The sequence below is a fragment of the Siniperca chuatsi genome, linkage group LG18 (assembly GCF_020085105.1).
Source record: "Siniperca chuatsi isolate FFG_IHB_CAS linkage group LG18, ASM2008510v1, whole genome shotgun sequence".
NCBI lineage: Eukaryota > Metazoa > Chordata > Actinopteri > Centrarchiformes > Sinipercidae > Siniperca > Siniperca chuatsi.
In genome coordinates, this window is record NC_058059.1 from 12,071,170 (window position 1) to 12,097,484 (window position 26,315).

At 39.4% G+C, this 26,315-nt stretch overlaps 2 protein-coding genes across 7 annotated transcripts in view; both read left to right on the forward strand.

Moving 5' to 3' along the window:
* The first annotated feature begins 213 nt into the window (after nt 1–213).
* Nucleotides 214–9,679, forward strand: mtfp1 (mitochondrial fission process 1). 2 transcript variants are annotated; one of them, XM_044174981.1, is made up of 6 exons: nt 214–365; nt 4,058–4,185; nt 4,763–4,995; nt 5,648–9,051; nt 9,164–9,358; nt 9,504–9,679. In XM_044174981.1, the coding sequence occupies exons 1-4, from the start codon at nt 296–298 to the stop codon at nt 5,712–5,714; spliced, it is 498 nt and encodes a 165-aa protein (XP_044030916.1). In that variant the 5' UTR covers nt 214–295; the 3' UTR covers nt 5,715–9,051; nt 9,164–9,358; nt 9,504–9,679. The 2 variants fall into 2 exon arrangements, with proteins under 2 accessions (XP_044030916.1, XP_044030917.1); XM_044174982.1 differs by having other exon boundaries at nt 9,173–9,358.
* A 13,262-nt stretch (nt 9,680–22,941) lies between these two features.
* The window catches only part of LOC122865936 (mediator of RNA polymerase II transcription subunit 13-like), a 79,270-nt gene continuing 75,896 nt past the window's right edge, over nt 22,942–26,315 (forward strand). For all 5 annotated transcript variants that reach the window (XM_044174983.1, XM_044174985.1, XM_044174986.1 and 2 more), the window contains exon 1: nt 22,942–24,576. In XM_044174983.1, the coding sequence (XP_044030918.1) occupies nt 24,505–24,576 (72 nt within the window). In that variant the 5' untranslated portion in view covers nt 22,942–24,504. The remainder of the gene's footprint in view (nt 24,577–26,315) is intronic.

Here is a 26,315-nt window from a genome sequence, read left to right on the forward strand (position 1 = left end):
TCACTAATTACATAACCATGCATGCCTATTGAGCAGTAGTACTATATTAGCATACTTAACGCCGAGTTCAAAGTAAAGTTCAATGAGCTGATACACTGTTGATTGCGCTGGGAGCAGCCGAGCGGAAACAGACATATGGCTCTGAAGGACTGGAAGAAGAAAAATGTTGCGAGGCAACGCAAAAGTAGTCCTCAAAGAAATTCTCGCCGTGACCTGTAGGGGGCTCCGTATACGCTGCACTGCTCACACCGAGTTAGTAGTACAGCAGAGGGGGCTGGAGTAAAGGAAGGAAGGCATGGATCCCACTGAAGAGCAGCGAAGCAAAACGGTCGACATTTATCGCGATACATGGGTCCGCTTCTTAGGTATGTATTAAGTTTTTAATTTGTGGTGGCTCAGTTTACTCTGTTAACTGGACAGACTGTAGCAGATAAACAGCACAGAGAGGTAACGTTACACTGGAGCTGTGTGCTAGCTAAAGGTTAGCATAGCTGGCTAACTACTCTGTTAAAATTATATACATAGCAGACTTGGCTGTTGAAGGACATTTTGTTACCGCAGGACGTAGCTATAATGGACGAAGCATAAGGCTGGACAACAATATCGTTGTCCGTGCTTTGTATTTAACTGTTGCGTTAGAGTTGTCGCTGTAGATCAGGTCTGTTTCAGTAACTTAAAGGTATATTGTGACCTGACTGACTCACACAACCACAAAGAAACGCCCGCAGGGATGAACAAACTAAATCACTAAAACTATCACTGTGGTAGGTACCGCGCAGTATCAGTGCTTGGTTTCCTTGCTGTCCTCTTTATGAAACATCTGGTTCGTTCCTAACATTGGTTACAAGGGCATGTAGAGGAACAAAAGCTGAAGGGCATTCACACTGCAGCAGTTCCCACTGTGCAGGCTGTCCCCCCGGTCAACATGCCTTAATCTCCTGCTCTTGGCCAGCAGTGACCATGTAATGTCATGTGAATCAGTTTATCCCCTTCATAAAATCATAATCTATTTGCTCACATCTTTAATCCTGCCCGTGTATCTCTATCTTTACATTGACAAGCATGTGAACAAAAATTTCAAAATGTTCCTGCATAGTTTCTAATATTTGTGTGATTTTGGTCTGAATATGAGCCATGTTTTAAGCTAGTGGGACTCCATAAAGAATTGAGAATAGTGCAATTTATGGATAAAAGTGGATATTTCTCCTTTTTACTTAGGAGTTTCAAATTTCATTTAGCATTTCTTTTTATACTTGTCATTTTTAAACTGGATTTAACCTGAAATGTGGCTGAATGAGCAGGAAATACAGAAACAACCTTTTGTAAAGTTTTGATGTCATTGCAGCCATCAGCTTGCTGTCCTGAGGACTGTTCTTCTGTTTCTGTTTCTCCTGCCTTTAACATCTTGTGAACACACACTCTCTGCCTCTCTAACACACCTCATCATGCCCTGCTGGGCTCAAGTCAAATAATGAATCACAATCTGAAGCCTTTGCTCACAGGTCAGAATTGGACCCTAGCCTATTATACCAGGGCATGGCATATTTTATTAAGTGCCTTGCTGTAAGATAATCTTATCTATTCTGGACTCTCCTTCTTATCATGTTTTATTATGCCAGTACAGCTCTTATCACCTTGTGCTCACAAGTGCTTCTGGAGCTCCAGATCCAGTAGTAACTTTGCTGTCATTTTCACTACTACAGTATTAAACCAAGCGGCCTATAGCTAAGACCAAGTTCCATAAAGTTGATCTCCTTGCCAGACCTTTTGACTTGTCGTAGTAGAAAAAGCACAGGTGTTATCAAGTGTCCCATGTAAGTCATGGCAGCGTGACAGTGAACCAGCATGCACAATACCAGGATCCTGAAACTCAAGCAGCAAAATGGAATTCAGCTTTTCTTACTGTGATATGTCAAAATGTCCTCTGTGTATAAGGCCTATACCGACATGTAGGGATATGAGCAATGACTATTGGGCTCTAATTTGTTTTCTGTAATTTCTGTTTTAATTTTCTAGTTTTCAATGTTTTAGGTTCAAAAACAGAGTGCATCATATCGAAATGCATATTTTTACTGTACCACTTCACTTTCACAGTTTTTAAGACTTTGTAAGTCACAGTGTAAGCTTTAACTCAACTTCTAGTCCTTGTTCTCTTGTTCTTTGAATAATTGTGAAGCAAGAACATATTACTTATAGTGCCTGCGTCTGAGATACACATTTTCTTGATCAGGATGTTGAGTTAGCTCCAAACAGCAACTAAATCTTACGCAAACTCAAATTTGGAATTATAAGCACTTATTGCACCTGTGATTTTTGTTTTGATGTGCAGAATTTGCTTCTCTCTTTTTCCCGAGACATAAAGTGTCCTGAATATGTGCTTGTGGTTCTAGGCAGTGCTGAGTTTGCAATTCATAATCATTGTTGGGGTATTGCTCAGTCCTAAACATGGCTGACAACGATTAGTTTTTGAATTTAAAGGGTTTGATGTGGTCTTTGGCTACTGCTTAGAGACAGTCAAAGCTGTCATGTGAGTTCCTCTCTTACTTCAGTATGCTGGGGAAGCATGATTCACTCCTGCATCTCTTACTAAAGGCTGAACTCCAATGAAATTCTTCAAGCAAACAAGGAACAACTGTTGAGTAATTACTGTAATTTGTCGAGACAGGGGGGAAAGTCCATGTTGGTATGAAAATGCCTGTTTCCTGTAAACTCCTCCACAATAATGTGAAAATGGGAGTCCACAGCACCCTACAAATACTGCATTAAACTCTTTTGGACAGTATTTGAATCATTGTGAACATACTGGATAAGCATCATATAGGGATGCAGCGATCCAGCTTTTTCTCTCCCAATACCGATACCTCTGTATTGGATCAGTGCACCCCTCCCTTAGTACAAGATTTATTGGAAAGCAGAGCTGGATTGGGACTCATTGGGATTCAGATCAAGATTCTTACTCCAGCGTAGGCCACCCTGCACAGGCTGACAGCAAGAGCAGAAATAACTATTATATGACCATTATATGACTCCTTTTTCAATGTGAAATATATTATGTGCACTCAAACTATGATAGCACCATTTGTTTGTTTCAAGCACCTAATGATGGTGTTGCAAGAGATTTGAGATCATCCAGATTTTGCCAAACTAAAGAATGCAGTGATTATTTTAGTTGACGTGTGAGATAAAAATCTCTGTTTTGATAATCCACTAAGTAGTTATGAGGATTAATTGAATTTTAATATAAATCTATAATCTGGATCTGAATCTGAGTCTTTCCTCACTAAATCCTGATTTGATTGTCTTAAATGGAGAAAAAAGACTAAGAAGCTTAAGTCCAACTCAAAACTCAGAAGTGTGTACTGCAGTGACTTCCAATGGTTGTTCCTTATTTATTTAGCCAAAGACCATTATTGTCTTTGGCTGTCACCAAGCAGTGTTTCATTGGCTGTGACATGGGTGTCTGTAAAGTAAGTGCTTTCTTCAGCACAGTAAAGTGTAGTCTTTGCACAGCAGCCTCACTTTTGCCAGCAGTACCAGAGACAAACAGCAGAATTTGACTTCACCAAGCTTTGATAGTTCTGTCGTCATTGAACCAAAGGTAATACTTCCTGCTTGGCAAGTTCTTTTACCATTGATTTACCTGTTTTGTGGCATACGGCACAGGTGACTTCTTAATAAGAGATCAAGGGTGTTTGAGTCATTCAACCCTTGTGAAATGGGTATTGTATTATTTTCCAAATGTTGCTCTCCATTTTCACAATGTCAGAGATAAAGCTGAGGTTTATTAGACTTGTATGTTTCAGGATATATGTACTGGAATTAGGAGACACTACAATTTCACATCATCTTCATCTCATCCTGGGACTACTCCGAGATGTGACATCACTGGAAAAAGCTTTTTAATATTTAATGCAATGCCTAGCCACAGACTAATGATTTTTTTATAGACCCGAGGCTTAGCACCTCTTAGCGAGGTGGCTAACTAAGGTTATGATGCATTTAGAGGAGACTCCAGAAGGTTAAAGTCTTATCTTCATGTATGTACGTTTGCCCACAGGCTATGCCAATGAGGTTGGGGAGGCTTTTCGTGCTCTGGTGCCAGTGAGTTTTGTATGGGGCAGCTATGCTGTGGCCACTGTGTACGTGACTGCTGATGCTGTGGACAAAGGGAAGAAAGCAGCTGTGGTAAGATTACCATTTGTATGTGTTATCTTCATTAATAATCATATTGGCCAAATTTCCATTATTATGTTATGAAAAAGAGGTAAAAATAAATATTAGGTCAGTATCATCTTGGATCACTGGTTCCCAACATTGGGATCCGGGCCCCTACAAGGGATTACAAGATAAATATGAGGGGTCACAAGATGCATTAACAGAAAGCAGAAAAAATATTTCTTCTGCATTAAGTTATGCTTATTTTTTTCAGACTTTACTCTAATCTTTACTTTTTTCTTGTGACTTATTGGATACTTTCATTGCTTCAGGACTCAGCTTCAGGAATTTTTCAAATTAAGTTAGAAAAATCACTCATTGGTTAAATTTGTTGCAACTGGTGTTAATTAGTAGCAACTAGACATTGTTTTGTTTTGTCTTAGATGCTCAAATAGAATCTGAGTCCCTGAAAAAAGTAGCTTGAACAGAAAAACTAGAAATTCAGTTCCAAACTATGAAAAAATTGTTATATTATTTTGTGTATCCACTATGTTTAAAAACCTGCTGTGACCACCCTCAGTTTCTGATCCTCCATCTGTTCCTCTAGGCTCATGGGGACAACCCAGGGAAGACAACACGGGTAGCGGTGGCAGTGGTGGACACGTTTGTGTGGCAGGCCCTCGCCTCTGTGATCATCCCGGGCTTCACCATTAATCGTGTGTGTGCTGCGTCACTATACCTGCTGGGCAGAACCACCAAGTGGCCTCTACCGGTCCGCAAGTGGACCACCACAGCTATAGGCCTCTCTACAATCCCCTTCATCATTACTCCTATAGACAGGTTGGAACAAGTGTATTTTTTTCTTTGTATGCATGTGGAATATATAAGTTTGCAGTTTGTTTTTGTTTTTGTTTTTTTACACATGCCCCTTCATAATAAACTTAAAGATATCATTGCATTAAAATACTTAACCAGAGACATTCCTCCATTTAGAGGTGGGCGATGGGGTCTGAATTTCACATCACAATATGTGTTTTTAAATAATGAAACTACTTTACATGTTTTGATTTGAGAGCTGGTATTACAAATAATTATACAGGGTTTTTATTTTTACATTCTCAAATATTTGATGAAACATAAACTAAACTAAAGTTTATTATCTCACACTCACTTTTTCCCAGTAAAACAGTATGCTGGTCTTACCACCAATGGCAGTGACAGACACATGACTAAGTTATGGTGCCACAAACAAGGACAACAGCATAGTAGTTACACATGAACATTTTAGCTCCTCTCGCCTTTATTGCTAAAGCTGCTCTTATAAAACTACAAAAAAAATCAGCCACTGTTGCGGACCAATGGAGAGATGCACAAACAGCTTCCCGCTAAAGTGGAAGTTTTCATAGATCATTTCTGCTTTTATGAAATGGATTCAGAAATGCTGTATTGTGTCCAACATCATCACAATGTTTCCACTTTCTGTACTCTGTAGGTCAGTGGATTTTCTGCTGGACTCGAGCCTTCGGAAGGTCTACAATGAGGGAGAGAAGCATAAATAAGGAGGGATCATGCAGGACAAATTGTCCCCTCCTGGGTAGAGACCAGTCCAGTCTACATAGACCTGTGCTGGTTCTCCACCACTGTGAAGCACTAAAGAAGTGTGAAGAAGAATTTCATGGAGCAAGACTTTACAGTTAGTCAAAGATACATATAAATACAATTGATTTTATTTCAGAATAAAAAAAATGTTAACCTCTCAGGGGAATCTGGGTAGCGACACCAAAAAATGTTTAAACAGAAATCTAACAGTATGAAAAATATATACATATTCCACTTGACAGTGAAATCCTGCTTCTTAAAGTAGTCTTCAGCAGGGATACAGTGTGCTGTTATATTCCTGTGATCCTCCTCACAGAAAAAGCCTCCAAGGTTTCCCTCATGGTTTATAGTTGTGAGCTGTGGCTCACCTGATGTCCAGATGTCAAGGAGATTAAATACAAATCCACATTTTCTGTGTTTATTAGCCATATTCAGTTGTACTGTAATGACAGGCCAGAATGCCATAATGTAAATTAAGATCTAAAACAAAGAAGTATAAAGCACAAAAGAAAAATTAAAGAAGGAAGGAACTAAGGGAATAAAACAATCATACAGGGAGTGACTTGGAATAGATGTTTCAAGATTTTCTTCCGATGCACTTTTCCATTATTTTATTCTACCTTATTGTTGGTCATAGGAGCAAAAATTTGCACTGGGAGCATTTTTTACATCATGGTTACAATCTATATTATTCTGTATGATATGTGGTTCTCCAATAAGGAGATCGTGGGTTCGTGGGATCGATTCCCGGACCAGACCAACATCACACAATCTCTCTGGGTGGAGTCTGCATGTCCTCCCCGTGTTACCGTGGGTTCTCTCCGGGTTCTCCGGCTTCCTCCCACCGTCCAAAAGACATGCATGTGTAGGTTAATTGATAACTCTAAATTGCCCGTATTGAATGAATGTGAGAGTGAATGGTTGTCTGTCCTTGTCTGTGTCTGTGTTAGCCCTGCGACGAGTTGGCCACTGTCCAGGGTGTACCCTGCCTAAGGCCCAAAGTCACTGGGATAGGCTCCAGTCACCCGCGACCCCTAACGGGACCAAGCGGTAGAAAATGGATGGATGGATGGATGGATATGTGGTTCTCTTAAACTAAGAATACTTGTAGTAACATCAAGTAGTACTTGTGCAGTGAATCTCACAAGTACTAAGTTTGAAGAAGTTACAGTATTGTACATTTGTATGACTACAGTCTGAAAATGTTAGACATGCCAGTTTCAGACATCTATAACTAATTTAAAACGGTCTTTGCAGCATCAGGAGTCAAGCTGTTTTGACTCTGCTTGACGCAAATGAATCTGAGACAGTATGGTATGAAGTATACAATTGGGGTAAATTAGTGCTGAAAAATAGATTAACCCATCAGACTGAAATATCATTCTCCTCCAAACAAGCTTTAAGCATTGGGTGTATGATTTTTAACAGGTTTTCCTCCTAGATGCATAAGAGTAGAGATTTCCATCTAGTATGTAAAATTTTGTGGCAAACGTCTCAAATACTTGTGCCGGTCAATGTCGTACCTATACAGAACAGGATTTAGGGGATTATATTAGAAATATACAGATACTATATGTCTATTATCTTCTGCCAAACTATGCAAGAGAAACAAGTCGTTGTGTACATATGAGAGCTTCACAAACTACATGAATTGTTCTCCCATTATTACATAATGGTTACATAATGTTAAAATGTTGTGAAATAAGAAGGAAATCTGATGTAGCTTGAAATGTGGATGCGCTGTCACTAAGACCAAGAGGAACATACTGTACTGGGACTGGTTATCATTGCCAGTTGTTGTGTCAGTATGCACCCGTGTACCATTTTAGCAATAACTTTTATTTAACGTGTTTGTGTCACACCATATTCTCTTTGCAGTGAAGGATGTGGTTCACTTTGTCATGGAAATAGATGCTGAAAATGTTGTGAAAACTTGGGGTGCACCAATTATCATGGTTTTACTTGCTGATACTGAGTACTGACGCAACCTGTTCTGTAGTATTTAATAACAAGATAAGGTCACAATGCCACTTATACAGTACTTGTTTTTAAATGATTGAAACACATGCTCAAGGCTCCAGTGTGTTCAGTGTCAGATGTTTTCATTCACTTAAGCACAGGTATTCCTTTTACCTTGCGTGTGTGTAAGGGTACAGACCTTTTTCACGTCAGACAATTTGACTTTGAGCAGGAAAAGCAGATGTGTAACAAAGGTGCCAAAGTCAAAAGTCTACACATAGTTTCTTGAAGTGTCCCAGTAAGCCATGCCAGTGATTAATGGTGCATAGTAACATGGCCCTGGAAATGGGACACTTAATGCAATGCACCCATAATTAATGTTATTAATTTCACCTGTGCTTTTCCTGCTGTGACATGTTAAAATGTCGGCACTGGAAAGAGCTAATTGGTGCATCCCTTGTGAAAAGCTATATATTCATATAAAATTTTAACATTTCAGATTGTACACATGAAAATGAAAAGGACTGGTTTACTTTCAGAAGTAAAAGTTCAGAAGTGGGTCACATTTTAAGCCTTAACTGAAAAAAAAAGTCAAACCGCAAACTTTGTTCTGTGTACTCTGGCTCACAAGGTGGAGATTATTTTTCAAATGCGAAAGCAACTGTTGAAAGATGAAGCTCCATTCATTACAATGGACACTTATACACTGAATTTAAATAAATTTATGTAATGACAAGTATGTGTGATTTTTGCTTTCAAACATCACTAATCACAGTATCATTAATGAATGGTTATACAGTTACATGTCAAGTTCTTGTAAAGTCTGTTTTTTCATCATCCCAGCAGTTATCTTTTTACAAGACAAATATTAACAAGTAAGGCAGAACCACTTTGTAGCTTTGGGAAACAATGATTGACAGCTCAGTTTTGCGAAGAATGTTGAAGTATTATCTAAACACAGTCTGCATCAAAGCCTTCCTTTAATAACAACTTTCTGCAGTGTGATTTCAAGTGGCAGCATAACAACTTGTTATTTGTGCAGGCACAGTTTCCACTTCCTGAGTAACCTACCATCACCTACACATGAAAAAGATGCAACTCAAGGGCTGGTTTAGCCAATGAAATGGAAGCATTCAAAAGCATATCAGACCAGGTGATTTGAGAGCCCAGTTGCAGTCATTTATCTTGATTGAGTCAGGAGGCCACAGCTGATGCCAATTCTGTAGATGAAGTGGGCACATAAAAAGGCTAAGGGAGCCCAAGCACCAGTAGGCACAGTCATGTTTGTTCTTAATCTTGTGTTCTTGGCTCTTTTGGCCACAGCAACTGGTCAGTCAGGTAAGAAGTAAAATGTAATATTCATCTTATGTTGGCTGAAGGTTTGCACAGTGTGGTAAAATTTTTATCTGTTCCCCTGACATCCCTCTGTTCCACACTCTTGACCTATCAGCATTTACAGGCATTCCTCGACACATCCAGGGCCAATGGATTATCGCTGATGAGATTCCACAGTATGAAGACAATGATGGACTAGCAGTAGAGGAGAGGATATGGCCCGAGAGCCCACCAGAAGTCGTTGGACTGGTGACAGCGGAGGACCAGAACTCCCTGACTACTCCAGAACTGTATGTTCTGAAGGAACAAGGTGGGCTGATAATGCCTTTATAATCCAGAGCATCATCCCTGCAACATGATTGTCAACAGCATTCATCATAGTCTCCTTTTGTTAAAATTGCCCAATACAGACTACATTCACTGAGAGCTTTATTTTTGTTTCCTGTTACCTTCAGGTGAAGAACAATCAGCAGTGTGGAAGATCGTCCTGGTAGCAGCCATCCTGCTGGTGTCTATAGTGGGATCTGTGAGCATGGCCTATTACCTATGTGTCTGGAGAGGAGGCAGGATTCACTATCAACCTCAGAAGGAGGGTTATGCTTAAAATAAAGTGAACTATGTGTAGAAACAATTTTTAAGTCTCATTTTATTTTTTCCCCCCTCCCTTCTCCCAGTTGGTTTATCGGTTACTGATAGGTTTGGACTTCTGCTACCTGGGCAGAACAGGTAGTATTTGTTGGTCTGGGTATCAATGGGAGTGCCAGTTGAATACATTTGCAGTATATTCAAAGTATTCACAGTGCTTCACTTTTTCAACATTTTGTTACAGCCTTATTCCAAAATGTAGTTATTTTCCTCAAAATTCTACAAACAATATCCCATAATGACAATGTGAAAGTGTTTGAAATCTTTGCAAACCTATTAAAAATGAAAAAAATCACATGTACATATTCACATTCTTTTGCCATGACACTCAAAATTGAGCTCAGGTGCATCCTGTTTTGACTGATCATACTTGAGATGTTTCTACAACTTGATTTGCGTCCACCTGGTAAATTCACTTGATTGGACATGACTGGGAAAGGCGCGCACACACCTGTCTATATAAGGTCCCACAGTTAACAGTGCATGTCAGAGCATAAACGAGGCCAAGATATTGTCTGTAGACCTCCGAGACAGGATTTGTATAGAGGCACAGGAAAAATTCTGCAGCATTGAAGGTCCCAATGAGTACACTGGCCTCCATCATCCGTAAATGGAAGTAGTTTGGAACCACCGAGAATCTTTTATAGAGCTGGCTGCCCAACCAAACTGAGCGTTCAAGGGAGAAAGGCCTTAGTCAGGGAGGTGACCAAGAATCTGATGGTCACTCTGACAGAGCTCCAGCGTTTCTGTGGAGAAAGAACTTTCCAGAAGAAACAACCATCTCTGCAGCACTCCACCAATCAGGAATGAACTCTTTGTCCTGAATAGCAAGTGTCATGTCTGGAGGACACCAGGCACCGCTCATCACCTGGCCAATACCATCCCTACACTGAAGCATGGTGGTGGCAGCATCATGCTGTGTGGATGTTTTTCAGCGGCAGGAACTGGGAGACTAGTCAGGATCGAGGGAAAGATGAATGCAGCAATGTACAGAGACATCCTTGATGAAAACCTGCTCCAGAGCGCTCTGGGGCGAAGGTTCATCTTCCAACAGGACAACGACCCTAAGCACACAGCCAAGATAATAAAAGGAGTGGCTACAGGACAACTCTGTGAATGTCCTCGAGTGACCCAGACTTGAACCTGATTGAACATCTCTGGAGAAATCTGAAAATGGCCGCGCACTGACGTGGTTCTGCAAAGAAATATAGGAGAAACTGCCCAAAAATAGGTGTGCCAAGCTTGTAGCATCATACTCAAAAAGAGTTGAGGCTGTAATTGGTGCCAAAGGTGCATCAACAAAGTAGATTTAAAACAAACTTCTTTCATGTTGTCATTATGGGGTATTGTTTGTAGAATTTTTGAGGAAAATAATGAATTTAATCCATTTTGGAATAAGGTTGTAACATAACAAAATGTGGAAAAAGTGAAGTGCTGTGAATACTTTCTGGATGCACTGTATTTCCTGATAAGATGCTCTTGGTTCTTCAGCTAAAGCTTCTAGCTTTTGAAGGTCAAAAGCTGCATAATTGCCCAAGGGAAAAAATGTTTAAATAGTGTGAAAAGAGTTGTACTTAACACATGCTTACATATATTGAAATTATACTTTTCCTGCATCTTTAGGTACTCTGAACAAGCATAAGAGACCATATTTTTAAGTATACTCAGAAACTGTCAGAAATGCACTTTTTACATGTAGGCAGTGGTGCCTTATATTCACAAACAAAGCACCTCTAAATCCTGTAAACATTGTAACACAACTGGCTTGTTTCAGGTTTTGAATTAGACATCAACAGGTTGGATATTGCTTTAGTTTGACTTTCTGTAAGCAGCTTCTCTTTAAGACAATCTTCATTTCAGTCTTTCTTCAGTTATTATAATGACCACTAGAGGTCATCACTAACATTGTGTTTGTACCATGCTCCACCTATTCACTTGACAGGACTGCAGCTATATGTACACTTGTAAATAGAATAAGTTCATACTTTTATTAATATATGACCCCAGCAGATTGGCCCCTGTGTTGGCTCACTGATCTGGGATTACCAGCATACGTTTCATGACTCAAACCTCAGTTAGGCTTTAGGTCCTTCATGTATTTATGTCTTTGAAAGCAACTTGAATGCTATTGAATGATACATATAACTTTGAATTCATTATTTAAAATAATCAGTGGGTCTCTGGCCAATTACCACATTATTATGTCTGCTATGTTTGTGTAGATATTTAGAAAGAGCATATGCTTTTGCTGGCCAACAGAGAGTTACATAGATCGCTCATTGTGTGAATAGCCTTTGACAGCGTCTAATAGGCTTAAAGGCGTATGTGTCTTCTGTGCCTTGATATAATTTAAGTAAAAGTTGAATCCCTACAGAGATGATTCAGCTTTTTCTATAAAAGCTTTTTCTATAAAATATTTACCGGACCTGTATTTTCCTCTGTAACCACCAGCCCCTGTATCACCAAAGCTCTTCTCACTTTGCAAACTCCAGTTTATATTATTTTTTGCTGCCTTTGGCAAACACTTTCCTCTCCATATGAATTCATCTTGCTTAGAGTTATGGCAGAATTTGCAGGCAGGCTGTTTGCAAAACTAGTGTACTGCTAAGAGTAATGTTTTAATTCATTGTCAAGCAAGCAGGCTCAGATCAAATCCACAAACATTTATAAGTCCTCCTTGAGCAATATCAGGTGGCATTAGGGGGCCCAAGGAGACAAAAAGCTGATGAATTGAATTAATCTCCCTGTGATGGATGGGCCTGTTCACAGGGGGTTGGAAAATAGGAGCATTGTTCATCTGTCACTCAGATTGCCATGTCCCTCTATGATTTGTGCCTGTGTTGTGAAGGCCACAAGTGGCCAAAGGACCTCCCTCTCTCCTTCTCACTCGTCTCGCTGCTTTTTTTCAGGAATTCCCAGGCTTTCAATTGCCTCCACCCCCACAACCACCCTGATATCCATAGAGCCAGATGCAGAAAAACAAGCCTTCACTCAGGACAAGCAAACTTAAATATCTGTCACTCTTTCCTTATTTTATATACAGTGAGTAGGGTTACATTGTCATTTGCAATGTGTGCATTTCAGATACAAAATCCCTAAACTACTGTGCACGCACTGGACCAAGTCATAATTTGCAAAAGGTGTGTAATTACATTACGGAGTGTGATGTCATTTTAAAAATTAAAAATGAGTCATGTATTTGCCACAATACAATAAAATGTAATTACATTTTCTTTCCATAAGGTAACACAAAACTGGATTATGTCTATTATTAAAAATAAACTGAACATGAAGAGTCCAAAAAAGAAGAAGCTGCTAAAAAAGACATTTTGTTGTGCATATGCATATTTGGTTTTGCCACAAGGTTATGTTGCAATTATTTTCCTTGGGATTTGTTGTATGAGCTTATATGCATTATTCTGTTCCATTAAAATATGTCTTGAACACATATCTTAATTTCTTTTCATACTGTCGGTTGTAAGCCTCTTTTCTTGCTTTAACTGTAAGGTCCATATGAGTACAAAGTGGAGGAGCTTGGCTTTTAAATGGAGCTCTCATTTGAGTTGCCTTGTTTGGGTTAAAAATTAATGTTTTGATCCTAACTCATATTATGATTCATTTAACCCTGTGTGTTCAGAGTGGTGGATTAACATGTAAAGCCTTCTATGCTGCTCAACATTTCATACTAACAAACAAAATGTAATTCAGTATTGCCAATGAATGCTGCTGCACTTTATAACAATGTGTGTGTGTGTGTGTGTGTGTGTGTGTGGGGTGGGGGATACTGGGAATGGAGAGGTTCCAGCCCCGAGGACCTATCCCATCATGGTCGCAGGGGGCTGAATCGAACCAACCCTGAACCAGACAGGATAACCAGGTGTAAAAAAATGCATGCATGGTTGGAAAGAAGACGATGTATTATCCCTGTTGAGAGTGGTTCTTGGAGATCACCAGAGTACTTTACCAGAAAGTAAACAAGACAAGAGTGTACAGCCATGCTAGCTGCTCTGTGAGGTTGTACTTAAGCAAAGGGATGCTTTGAGCTAAATGCTAACACTAGCACGTTAACATGCTCACAGTGACAATGCTAACATGTTGATATTTGAAAGGTATAATGTTTGCCATGTTCACCAACTTAGTTTAGCATGTTAGCATGCTAGTATTTGCTAATTAGCACTAAACACAAAGTACAGCTGAGGCTTATGGGAATGTAATTTGTTTTGCAGGTATCTGCTCATAAACCAAAGCACTGGACAAATTGAAATTTTGAGATGATAATAATATAAAATAAGAGAGCGCCAGCATTATTAGAATTCATCCTGAGGGGGGCATGAATGTGTGTACCAAATTTCATGGCAATCCATCCAATAGTTGTAAAGATATCTCACTCAAAACCACATGGGGGCGCTAGAGGAAAAGCAATGGATCACTTAAGTCAGTAGGTGACTCATCCTCTGGGAACCATGAATGTCTGTACAAAATTTGGTGCCAATCCATCGTGTGGATGTTGAGCTATTTCACAGGATAAATGAAAACTTTTACCAAAAGTCAGAAGATCACCAAAGTTATCATCTTCTGGGTACCATGGAGATCTGTATGAGATTTTATGGCAATCTATCCAATAGTTGTTGCGATCTTTCAGTCTGGACCAATGTGGTCCGATCGACAGACTGACATTGCCATCCCTAGAGCTATGCTGCTAGCATGGCTAAAAATCATTACTCAGAATTCACAAACGTAAAAGCATCAGCAACCAGATATCATTTCATTTGACTTCTTGACTTTGTTCTTTCATTTGACACCCAGATAAAGGGCAGACTGAACAGGATCCCTCCCCCTAAAATAACATAAACTAAAATGATCAGACGCAATCATTAATAATGGGCAATGGGCCATAATTCTATTATGCTACAATGGTGGTTACTACAATGCTCTTGCTCCTCTCTCTCTCTCTCTCTTTCTCACACACACACACACACACACACACACTCAGTTTTCAATGCCCCCCTTTAGTGAAGGACTATGTTTGTGGAAAGGCCACTTTAAGGGCACTAACTGAAATGTTTGACGCTCACTGGTCGATTTATTGAGGTCAGCAGAAGGCTACGTTTTGAGAAACAGAAGAGTGGGCAATGTTTGGATTGATTTTCATGAATGATTTTATGCTGTGAGCAAAAGAGAAACAAAAGACAATCACGACACATCAAATCACGCCACGAAAGAAATAAGGGAAGGCAACATAAAAAATAAAGGGCAAGGCCAGAGCCATGTCACTGAGCATTAAACTAATAAATATCAGTTTCTGTCTCTGAAATGTGAAGAACAAAGAGCATGGAGAATTCTGCCAGATTATGCTGTTATGCTGATTTGATCAAGTTCTTTACTCTTGAAGGGGGTAAAATTAGCACATTATTGGTATTGTAGTTAGTGATTTATTTTCAAATAGTACCTTTAGAAAATAAAGGCAAGCATCATACTCATACAATCAACTAAAACATGACATGACAAAAGATAAAAATAAAGAATTCAATAAAAAGCTAAAAAAGGTCAAACAATATAATAGTCAGCCCAAAAGACACATACAAATAACTTAAACAAAATGAATGATATTATAACTAATATAACTACCTGGTATGATAGAAAACAACCAGTACTCTGTGTCTTTAAGATCATTTTGGCAACCGCAAAATACAGTATACATCGGGGAAAAAATCAGGACCTTTATATTGACAGAATGATACCAGGAATAATTCTGCTTCATGTGGATCAACATGTATTGACTTAATAAGGATTCAAGCCAAACAAAAAGCAACATGACAGCACTTTTTTCAACAAAGAAACTGTCAGTGGTGATTCCTGATTAGACAGTGTACAGTGTGATACAGGCTGTGTGTTCTGTATGCTGACAGAGCTCTCTCTCTCTTTGTGAAATGAATTAGGAGAACATGAAAACTGAGCAGACCTTCAGCAATACATTATGTATGAGGAGCTTGAAGGCTCCTACTGAATTCTGTTCAGGTGGCATCAGAGTGTGCAGCCAAGTGGAAATGCTGGCTGGTCACTTAAAGCACACTATCTGTGGTAATATTTCTACATGAAAGCGCAGCACGTGGCTTGGGCTATAGTCTTCTACTTGCAGGTTGAAATATGCAATACAACCAGGTTTATATAGTGGCCACAAAGGAGGATTACTGGGGCAACAGGGGATTAAAGGCCTTACTCTAACCTTCAGGCTACTATGCTGCATAACTTGAAACTGCTATTTGCAATTTAAATTAAAATCTATCTTTTGTTTCCCATCTTGCAATTGATTTACTAGTTACAGCATATCTGTGATAATCATCCCTGTCTGCAATGTAAGAGGAGGCTTGTAGCACACATGTCATCTGTGTATCAGTGAGTTTGACAGCTTGACATAATTTCAAAATCAGATAACATACCATATGATTCCTCATCTTCTGTTGTTATGAGATAACATCAAGACATTGTCTGCTCATCGTGAAATCAATATTCTGCGGAAACACCATTACAACAGTCTTCACAGTGCTTGAATGAATCACTCGAATCACTCAAGACACACACATTTACAGGAGCAGGTAAACAAAGACACAGTCACCTCCAGTGTGTCCTTTGATACAACAAGACTAATTAAAAAGCCCAAAAAACACAAGAGTGCTCAGTGTAATTTAATTGTGTATCAGTGCCCAGAAACAAATCTTTGGCATGTTGAGAAATGTGCATAAAATCACACAAGAGCAGAACCAGTATCAGGATGAATTATACTGGGTGTAGTGGGCTCACAGAGAGAGGGAGAGAGGATCATGGTCAGTGGAGTGCATGCTTTGCCAACAGACAGACAGTACACTACTGTCATTAGTAGCAAAGTAAAGAGGGAGGGACCATCTAGCAAGGCAGAACAGGCAAAAGAAAACAAACATATTAAAATATCTGATACTAGGTTGTAGAGTAAGTGAGCAAACCTGAATTTAGTGTTGAAACAATTTGATTAGTCAATCAACAGAATTATTATTTTAATATTATAATTTAAAAAAATGAATAAAAATATATAATTTTTATATTATATTTATCTATCTGTTTAAGTAACTTGATAAGAAAAGACTAAGAGTCTACAAACATGATAGCGTCTCTGTAAAGCTGCAGGCACAGCGTTGCTTTGAGCTAAATACTAACACCAGCATGCTAACATGCTCACAATTATAATGCTAACATGTTGATGCTAAGCAGGTATAATGTTTACCATGTTCACCGTCTTAGTTTAGCATGTTAGCATGCTAACATTTGCTAATTAGCACTAAACATAAAGTACAGCTGAGGCTGATGGGAATGTCATTTGCTTTGCAGGTATTTGGTCATAAACCAAAATATTAGACAAAATGAAATGTTAACCTGATGATGGCGCTACATGAAAGGTCAGGGGATCAACACCTCCTCCGGAGACCATGACAAATTTGACTACAATCCATCCAATAGTTGTCAGTATATTTAAATACAGTAAAAAACAAAAACGCTAACCTCATGATGGTGCTACAAAGTGAGGGGATCACCAAAGTCAGTAGGATTTATCCTCTGGAGACCATGAATGTGTGTACAAAATCTTGTGCCAATCCATCCATAGAGCCATGCCACTAGCATGGATAAAAATGACAAACATACACTGGTTCCAGCTTCTTAAATGTCAGGATTTGCTGTTTTGTTGTTTTGTATTGTTGTAAATCGAATACCTTTGGGGTTTGGACTGTTGGTATGACAAAATATGTCACCTTGGGCTCTGGGAACTTGCAAAGGCTATTTTTCACTATTTCCTGCCCTTTTCTAGACTAACTGATTAATTGTAAAAATAATTGACAGACTAATCGATAAGGAAAATAATTGCCCCAGTAACAGCAAAAGAAAAGAATGCAGTTCGACTCATAAGTAGATAGACACAAGACAAGCATATAAGTCAAAATAGACAGCATATTCAAGGTAACACACATTAGGAGGGTTACAGTGGGTATACAGTAAACTGACAGTTAGACAGTCTCCTTCTAAGGAGCTAAAACAGAAGTGGACTGGGCAGTTAAAAAACACGATGAGCTGATGACAGTCCAAGAAGAGTTAGACCTTTGGACATTCTGTGATTCAAAGTCTCTCTCTCCCTTTCTCTCTGGCGCTGCTATAATTTTCCTGGGTGGAATGATGGATGAGGCGGTGTCAGCCCATGTTCATTATAATGCACACCATTTATTCTTTTCAGCCAGACTCTCCGCGCTCCAGGAAATGCCAGAGAGGTAGTGGAGCTGCTTAGAGAGTAGATCTGATATTATGGAGAGAATTTGCTGCTAGGTGTGTGTTAACTTAGTGCACGGTGATCCATCGATCACTAATGAAGATACTGCGAGGCTACTGCTTGTTCTTAAAAGAAACACAATCCTCTCTGGGTATGAATAATAAACCCCCTTCATTGTCCATGCAAGCAGAATCCCTTGTAATATGCTCATCCTAAATTAATAATGAGCACTACAACAGATAGCTGTATGCAAAACATTTAGAAAGATATGTAGAAGCAGTGTTTGTCATCATGACCTATTGCGATGGAACCCCACAAGTGCATTGCATACATGGATAAATGTGTGTGTCAGAGTTCGTAGCATTCAAATATGTAACTAACATATTGCTAACCGATGCTATTTGGTCATTAAATCTAATGTTATTGGTGTCATGTTTTGTAATTTGAGGTATATTGTGTTGTTTTTGTGAAATGTAATTTAAAACATCTGTATTAAAAAGCATTTCACTCAGTCTGTCAGTCTGATGTGTCTTTTACTCTTGACTCTAAACGGGTAATATATTAGCGAGCTAACGTTAGCTTTGTCAGTTGCCTACATAACAGTACACCTGCCAGTTACTTTGTGTAAATTTCAAGCGGCAACTTCCGGGGCTGAAAAATGAAGCCAAAGCAAAAGTGCCAAAAACTGCAGTGCAGTGCAGTTCCTCAAATGGCCACTTGAGGCTGGCTCCAAAAGCGAGTCAATCCCCATGGAGCCCCATGTTAAAATCTTTATATAACTAACCCGTTTAAATTATATTAAGGCTTAAATTTATGCATTATTAATGACGTGGCCACTTTGAGTGACAGGCGGGTGCCCACTCCGGTGGCTTGCCACTAGGTGGTTTCATTGACCAGGCTTCATTCGGCCTGCCTCAGCTGATTAAGCAAATTAGCTTTAGTTAGCTTAGCTTAAGTTTTTTAGAGTTAAACTCTTAATAAATAATACCATATATGTTTTTCCCTACAAATGTTAGCTTTTATTGTTGCTTTAATCGTGAATATTTAATATTATAGAGAAATATTTAAGATTTGTAACCAAGTTTTCAAGGGTTTTAATAAACCAGCAAAAATGAGGAAAAACACTTTTTTCTTTTGACAGTTCAGTTTTTTGCCCTTTTAATTATGTCCCAATTTCAATTCTGACTCATAGGTATATTGCATAATTGACAAATGTGTTTTAAAGGACAAAAAGAAGAACCAAATTTTAACTAAGTGAAATATTTACAGGAGAACTATTAAAACGTAAATAACATTTTATGTGTTGCAAAAAGACTTGTGCCACGTGAATATACGATTGCACATATTCATGTGAGTATACAGTATGTTCATAGTTTACTGCACCTAGTAAGTTTATTCGACAGGAGAATAAATGAAAGATCCAGAGCCACACATTAAACACACACACAAATGCCTATCCACTCCATCCAGGACAAGTCTAAACACACTGTCTAGACAAACACATTATCTTTAATCAGACCAGTAATGCATCTTTTCTCCTCACACACAGATCAAGTCAGTGGGGGCCTGATGAGGGGAAATACGTGGCATATTGAAATAGATTTATTCAAACTGATAGCATCTCATCCCATCAGCGCCACACCAAGTGTGCCAAACTGTGTGCGAGAGTCTTTTGAAAGCCTTTAAGGGTGTATTGAACAAAAGGGGGGAAAAGTCTCCAAACGAGTTCTGGATCATTCCTGGAGCAAAAGGATCAATAACCGCCAGACTAAGCCCTCGCTCATCCATCTGATTCATATCTTTTCTCCTCTCTGCTTTTCAGATAGAAGAGGAATCACTGGACTAAAGGCTCCCTCTCTGTGGCAATATATACCAGCTGCAAGCTGTTTCCTCAAATACATAATGCTGTAAGTGATTCATGTCGGAACTGTACTTATATCATAATGGATTGGATATGTCACTATAGGATGATCTTTTCTAGAGATGTATGGCAGCAAAATAAATATACAGTTGTCTATAAATAGCTCTGATCTTACACTTGTACCTTATCTCTTACATGTAGAAATTCAGCCTGGAACTTGTAAATTATAAAACAGAAATCAAACTACTGTCACTGTGCATCCCTTTGTACACTTCACATGAGGGTGGATTGATGTTCAAATGTCTCTCTAAGAAAATGTAAAGCGTCCAATGCTGCAACAAAAATGTGTCATGTATTTACTGCGATGGCTCTTGTACTTAAACAATAGTTTTTCACTCAAATGCCTTTGGATTATTTTGAAAAGACATCAGTCAGGTAAACAATGACACACTCAAATAGCTCATTGTCTTTGCTGTCAGTAATTAGCTCAACAACTATTTGCATATTAACTGCGTTTCCTCTCCTGACTAACCTTTAGGCTGTATCCTTAACTCATACAGCAGCTCCGACACACTGATGACACTTTGTTCCTCCACTGCTGATGCTGCTGCTCTAAAGACCACATCTCACTTCAAGAGAGCACTGTTATTATTTGCACAGACTCTGATTGAGCTCAGTGCTACCATTGGGAGGGAGAAGAAACTTCTCTTGTCACTCTGTAATTAGTTCAGTCAGTTAATCAGTCTTAAACATAGTCTCGGCTGAAGCTTCATGCAGTCACACTGACATGCAAAATAAATCCCTGGAACGAGAGCCTAATAATAGGATAAATGGGATAGGTAATTTTTACAGAGTGTGGGCATTTAAAAATCATTGCACATTTATGACTGCAAATGAAAAAGCCCATTCAATTCAATGTGATACATTTAATTTTTCTGTGAGGGACAATGTGATTGAGGGATAAAAAGCTTATTGACTCAATAAACCAACTACTGAATCGTTATAAAGACCTCAAGGGGGATCCATGTGCAAAGGTCTGCAGCTATTGACTGGTCATTTTCCTGTTTATTCATGACTAAAATTATATTTGAGATAAAGCAGTATGCACTCTAGTATCATAGTCACTGTAGTTTAGTTAAGAAGACGAGTCCAGGAAAAGAGTCCCTTATTGGTCCAAAGAGAATCAAGTTAGCAAATGTAAGGAAAAGTACAGTAAGTTTGAAGCTATTTCAGTTACCAGCAAATCCAGTTCCCTTTGTAATCCGAACATAAAGAAAATCCAAGGCTATGAAGTGCATATATATAGCATATAATGTCCAATACATTATTAATAATGACACAAATATTTGATGCACTTACTCTTGGATGGCCTCTTCTGTCTACCTCAGGAAACTGTGGGTATATTAATAATCTTTTGTTCTTCTGCCTCAAAGAGCACCACCTGCTATCTCAGAGAACAGAAAGAATAACCGAAGCATAGCTTTTATAGATGGTGTAAACAAATCCTCCAACAATATATCTACGTAAATATAACAATGCATCACACTTGACTGGCTAGGGATAAAATATGTTTGTACTGTATTTTTCAGCTGTAATTCAAATCAGTATAAAGTTAGGATTATAACCAGCAGCATAGCTACTTTTAAGGACACTATTGTCAAGACTCCAGTATTTTTTCTGAGAATTTCAGGGAGTTTAGCAACCTTGGGATGCAATTTAAATTCTACAGTTAAAACCTCACACATAGTGCTTTTTTAAAAGCAATTTTAGACTCAGTACATTTAAATGTCATTACTTTTAGACCAACAAAATAAATAAATAAAAAATATGTATTTTTCCACCAGAATTTTGGATTGGGAAATATGTTTAATGGTTTATTATAGCCTGTAATTTCCTAATAATTTCCTGGAAAGAACTCTGTAATCTGGTGATATAGTTACAGGCAAAATAGGAACAAAGTTTTAGGGCAGGTGAGAGAGACTTTACTGAGTTTATTAGCCATTGTTGATTTCATGAGGAATTTCTTTGAAACTGCTCCATTTAATCCTGCAATACATAGTTTTTTGGCCACTTGGGGCAGCACAAAAAGCTGTAAACACATCACTCAAATATTTTCACCTTATAAAGTTGATATGGTGAATGTGTTATTAAAAAGTTGCCTATTTACACACTCAGCAGATACAGAGTAACATTAGCATTTGGAGTCGTATTTCTGACCACCTGATGAATGTAAGTCCAATATTCACTCTCTTTGTAGCTCTGTTTTTGGTCTCCACCAACTCCTGAGAAAAATATCTGGCCTTTAGCTGCCAAATACTCCACTATGTTCACCAGCTAGTTGCTAACTTTGTTTGTATACTGTTTGGTGCTGGGCAGGTAGTGTATATTAGGTACATTTTAGAGCTTTATCGCTGAAAACAGCTGCCTTCTGTGGCTGAAAATGAGGTTGATGCAAGAAATGAGAGTAAACGAGAACAGTGAAGCTGCAGGCTGTAAAACAAAAACAATGAGCTGAACATTTTAATATAAAAATATTGATTAGTGCAGCTTTAAATAAAACGTGCAGAAAATATAATTGAACAGCTAAGCCATTAAATAAGACATGAAAAAAACCCCAAATAATAAAAAAATTAGAGACCTTCTTTTTGGTGTTGTTGGGGTGGGGGGGACTTCGCCTCATCATGACCTCAGTATCTCTAAAATCTTAGCTACGGCCCTGGATATAACCAATTTGGATAACTGCAAACAAATGCATTATTTGAATATGATTCCTATTGGTTCGTCATCTCTGAATTTTCTTTCAAATAATAAAGACCAGCCAATGTTGAATGTGATGAATTTGGTGAGTGTAAGACTAACCTACATACAATAGATGCCTCTTATGAAACACTGTATGAGCTCAGTAAGTCATTCTGACCTCTATTCTGTCACAACCTCTTTTGTGAGAACACAGTTACATTATGTAACACATGCATCACAGAAAGACACCACGCAGCCATGAAAACAAACATCACATCAAATAATCTGCTCAAGCACTTTTAATAGACAGATGACCAGAAACAGCAAAGATACATTTAACAACAAAGAGTGTAAAGATAAAGGAATCCCTCTGACTGCTGACTGTCTCCAGCGTCGCATCCAGTCTCATATCAAAGGTACTAAATTTTACTGTAATCCCAGACTTTGATCACGTGAGCGCAAACTTGGCCAAATGGGAAGGCGAGCGAGTCTCGGTAGTACGCTTCCGACCGCCATTACATTACAATACGCGGTGGGCTGGACGATCGTGCGCGAACGGGGGGGAAAAAAGCTACAGTGGCGCTTAGCGTAAAGCCAACAGACACAGAGGGTGAGAATGACACATTCAGGCTACGCGCACACGTATTTACCAATATAATCTCTGAGAGATAAACAATGAGGAAAGGGTCGCTGCCGAGGACACCGTGCACATGTTTGAGGATTTAATTCATTAATCAAATCATCATTTCTCGAGAAGGAGGAGGATACGCTTTTAAATGTCGTGGTGGTTTAGAAAGACAAATCCTGCAGCATGCAACATATTCTTTATGTCAACGATCAGCGCCAGACAAGGACTGTCACTTCAGCTTGAAGTGTACATTTAAAAAAACAAAAAACCCCATCAGATATTTTTGTGCAAGACTGAGGCTGTTGTGGCCGCGAGAGGACGTTTCGTAATGATATAAAACTGAAAGGAAGGAAGGATTTTTTCAAACCTTCTTCTACAGAAGCCTGCTTGTCGTTTTCCTGGCGGTGGAGTGTAAGAATAGTTTTTTTTCCTCTCTGAACGGTTTGACTCATGATTCAGGGTTACTTCGAACCCACTCGACTTTGTCCGCCCTGCCACGGAGGAGCACTGGGGGGCTTTTCTTTTTCAGCGATCCCTCGTCTGCGGTCCGTTTTTAATTCAACAGCAACAGAGGAATTAAACATTCCTGCTCGCAGCGCCTGCTTGTGTGAGGCAGACTGGGTTACACTGTGAGAGCAACGGTTGTGGTAAGAAAGAAGGCTATAAATAGCTCATGCAATTCTCGAAAACTATCACAAGTGGTGCATCAGCTTGTGGAGCAGACGGAATCAGATATCCTGCGTGTAATGTCTCGGCTCTAAGTTAATTGTTTTGCAGAGCGGCGAACGTGTCATATTTTTAAAAGAAGTTTAGATTCTTAATTTCGCATTTTTGAGGCTGTACGGCGGCGCTGAAGAAAGGAGTCGTTCCCTCATGGATTATGCTCATTTAATGATGAAACTATCAGCGGAAAGACTGATGTGGAAACGGGCTGATCTTCCTCTGTGCGTGGATTGAAATGGATACGTTTGTATGCTCTCCGCCTTCGACAATGATCAGATCTGGATTCGCCTGACCTGGATTGTAACAATGTTTTGATCCCCGCACACGCTTGGATTTACATTACAACATTATATATCCGCTGGGGCTTCATGGATGCATTCTGCACTTCTTTTTGAATACGCCCATTCCTCTGCCCGACCACGAGTCTATTATCTGGACCTCTTGTGAGGTTATAAGCCTGCTTGTTTTGGCAGACTCGTAAGGGAACCGATTTGTCAGCCCTGCTCGGTGTTTGATACCGATGTAGGATTTCGACATGCCCAGCGCTGACGACCCCAACGGCGGACGATTATGACTACAACAGCGAATTGGGTGGCTAACGGGGCAAGCCTTGAGGACTGCCACTCCAACATCTTCTCTCTGGTACAGTATCAATAAATCGTCCTCGTCACAGACACGCGTGCCAATTGTGATCGACAAATCGTAAGACTTATGGGAGGCACGCTTATATGTGTGTCTGCTGTACAAAGGTGAACCAATTGCTGATGTTATTAGGTAATCATTACCACAGGTTAGTGTTGCGGGGAAAAAAGCACCATATTTTACCACCAAGCCTGTTATAACAAGACATCTCATCTAAAATCAACATCAACTCCACTTTATTATATGATTGCAGCCCATTGATTGATCTCATAGCGCTTCAAATACAAATTTCAAATGCTACTAAAACAAACTGGCCACTTACTTTGGCATGTATTTTCCGTTTTTGGCGTGGGTTTAGCAGATAAACAATACATAAACACTATTTTTTTCCCATCAAGAGCACAGTGCGCTGTGGCCATTCTCCTCCCCTTTTTAAATAAGCACTTCACTGGAAATCTAGCAGGAACTCTGTTGCATTGCCAAGCAACTAACTTGGAGAGAAGGCGTACTGCTGCCTCTGTCGAGTATTTCTAAAGCCAGAGAATAATAATTTAATGTGTTGATCCACCAAAACTGCTCCCCATGTTATAAATTGGAAGATTAGGGAACATTTTTGTGTGAATGTGAGGAAGGTTATTAAGATTTTGACAGACAGCAGCATGTATCAAGCACACAGCGGAAACAACACTTTCACATTCTGAAAAAAAAAGGTTTTGGACTCTACAGGCAGTATCATTTTTTGCAGAACTCACTTGTTTTGATGGTGGAGGAGACTGAGCAGTGTGTTTTCACACTTTTCATTCTGCAATAAGCTAGTTAACTGTCCTACTACAACAGGCAGCCAAGTGAAAAGGCATGCGGTAGACTGAGCTCAGGCATAGGCTGCTGAGAGCCACAACAACATAGGGGTCCTGAGGGCTTTTTAGGTGATCATGCAGGTTGTCCACCAGAAACAGCAGCCGGCCCCTGTTACATTACACATGTCACACCAAACCTAAAGACACACATGTCACATGGTATGGATTTTGACAAACAAACTTTGTAGCAAACAAAGCACTGGCAGTTCTTCCCTCTCATGTATTTCAGTCGTTTTTGTGACTGTAAAGGGAGCAAGCAGGGAGAAAGAGATTCAAAATAGTATCTTAAGCTCTTCAAAAGCATCTCGTTTGAATTTCTGTGCACTGACGCTGAAATAAACGCACCAGCGCTCCAGTATCAGACATCTTTAATTCACTCAGTCTGACACGTAAGAGTCGAAAACAGTGATTACGTCTCTGTCAACTACTCAGCTGAGGTCATTCCACCGTGGAAAAAGCTTTCATTCACTCGCCGTGGCGTTGTTGGCCATCGTGCAGGCCCTGTGAACATCCCTTTCAAACAGAGGGAGAAAGAGACCATCCATCAGCTGGCTTGTTGAGACAATTTATGACTGGCTAGTGCCACAGCGGTTGCTCACTGGCAGGGCTCCTACAGGGAAGTCCAAGACAGAGCAAAACACTAATGACACACCGAGTGTCCTGGTTAGAGGGTACGACTGACACAAAGAGGCAGACAGATGCAGATTGCATCCTGATGTTGAGAATGAGACATGCGTGCACGATAAGCTTAAGAAGTGGCGACTGAAGCACTGTTATTACCACTGGAAGTGAGTGAATCCCATCAGGTGAGAGTATTGATCCAGCAAAAGAAGACTCAAATCTGTATTTTACATTTTACACTTGCTCAGCTATGATTTCCTG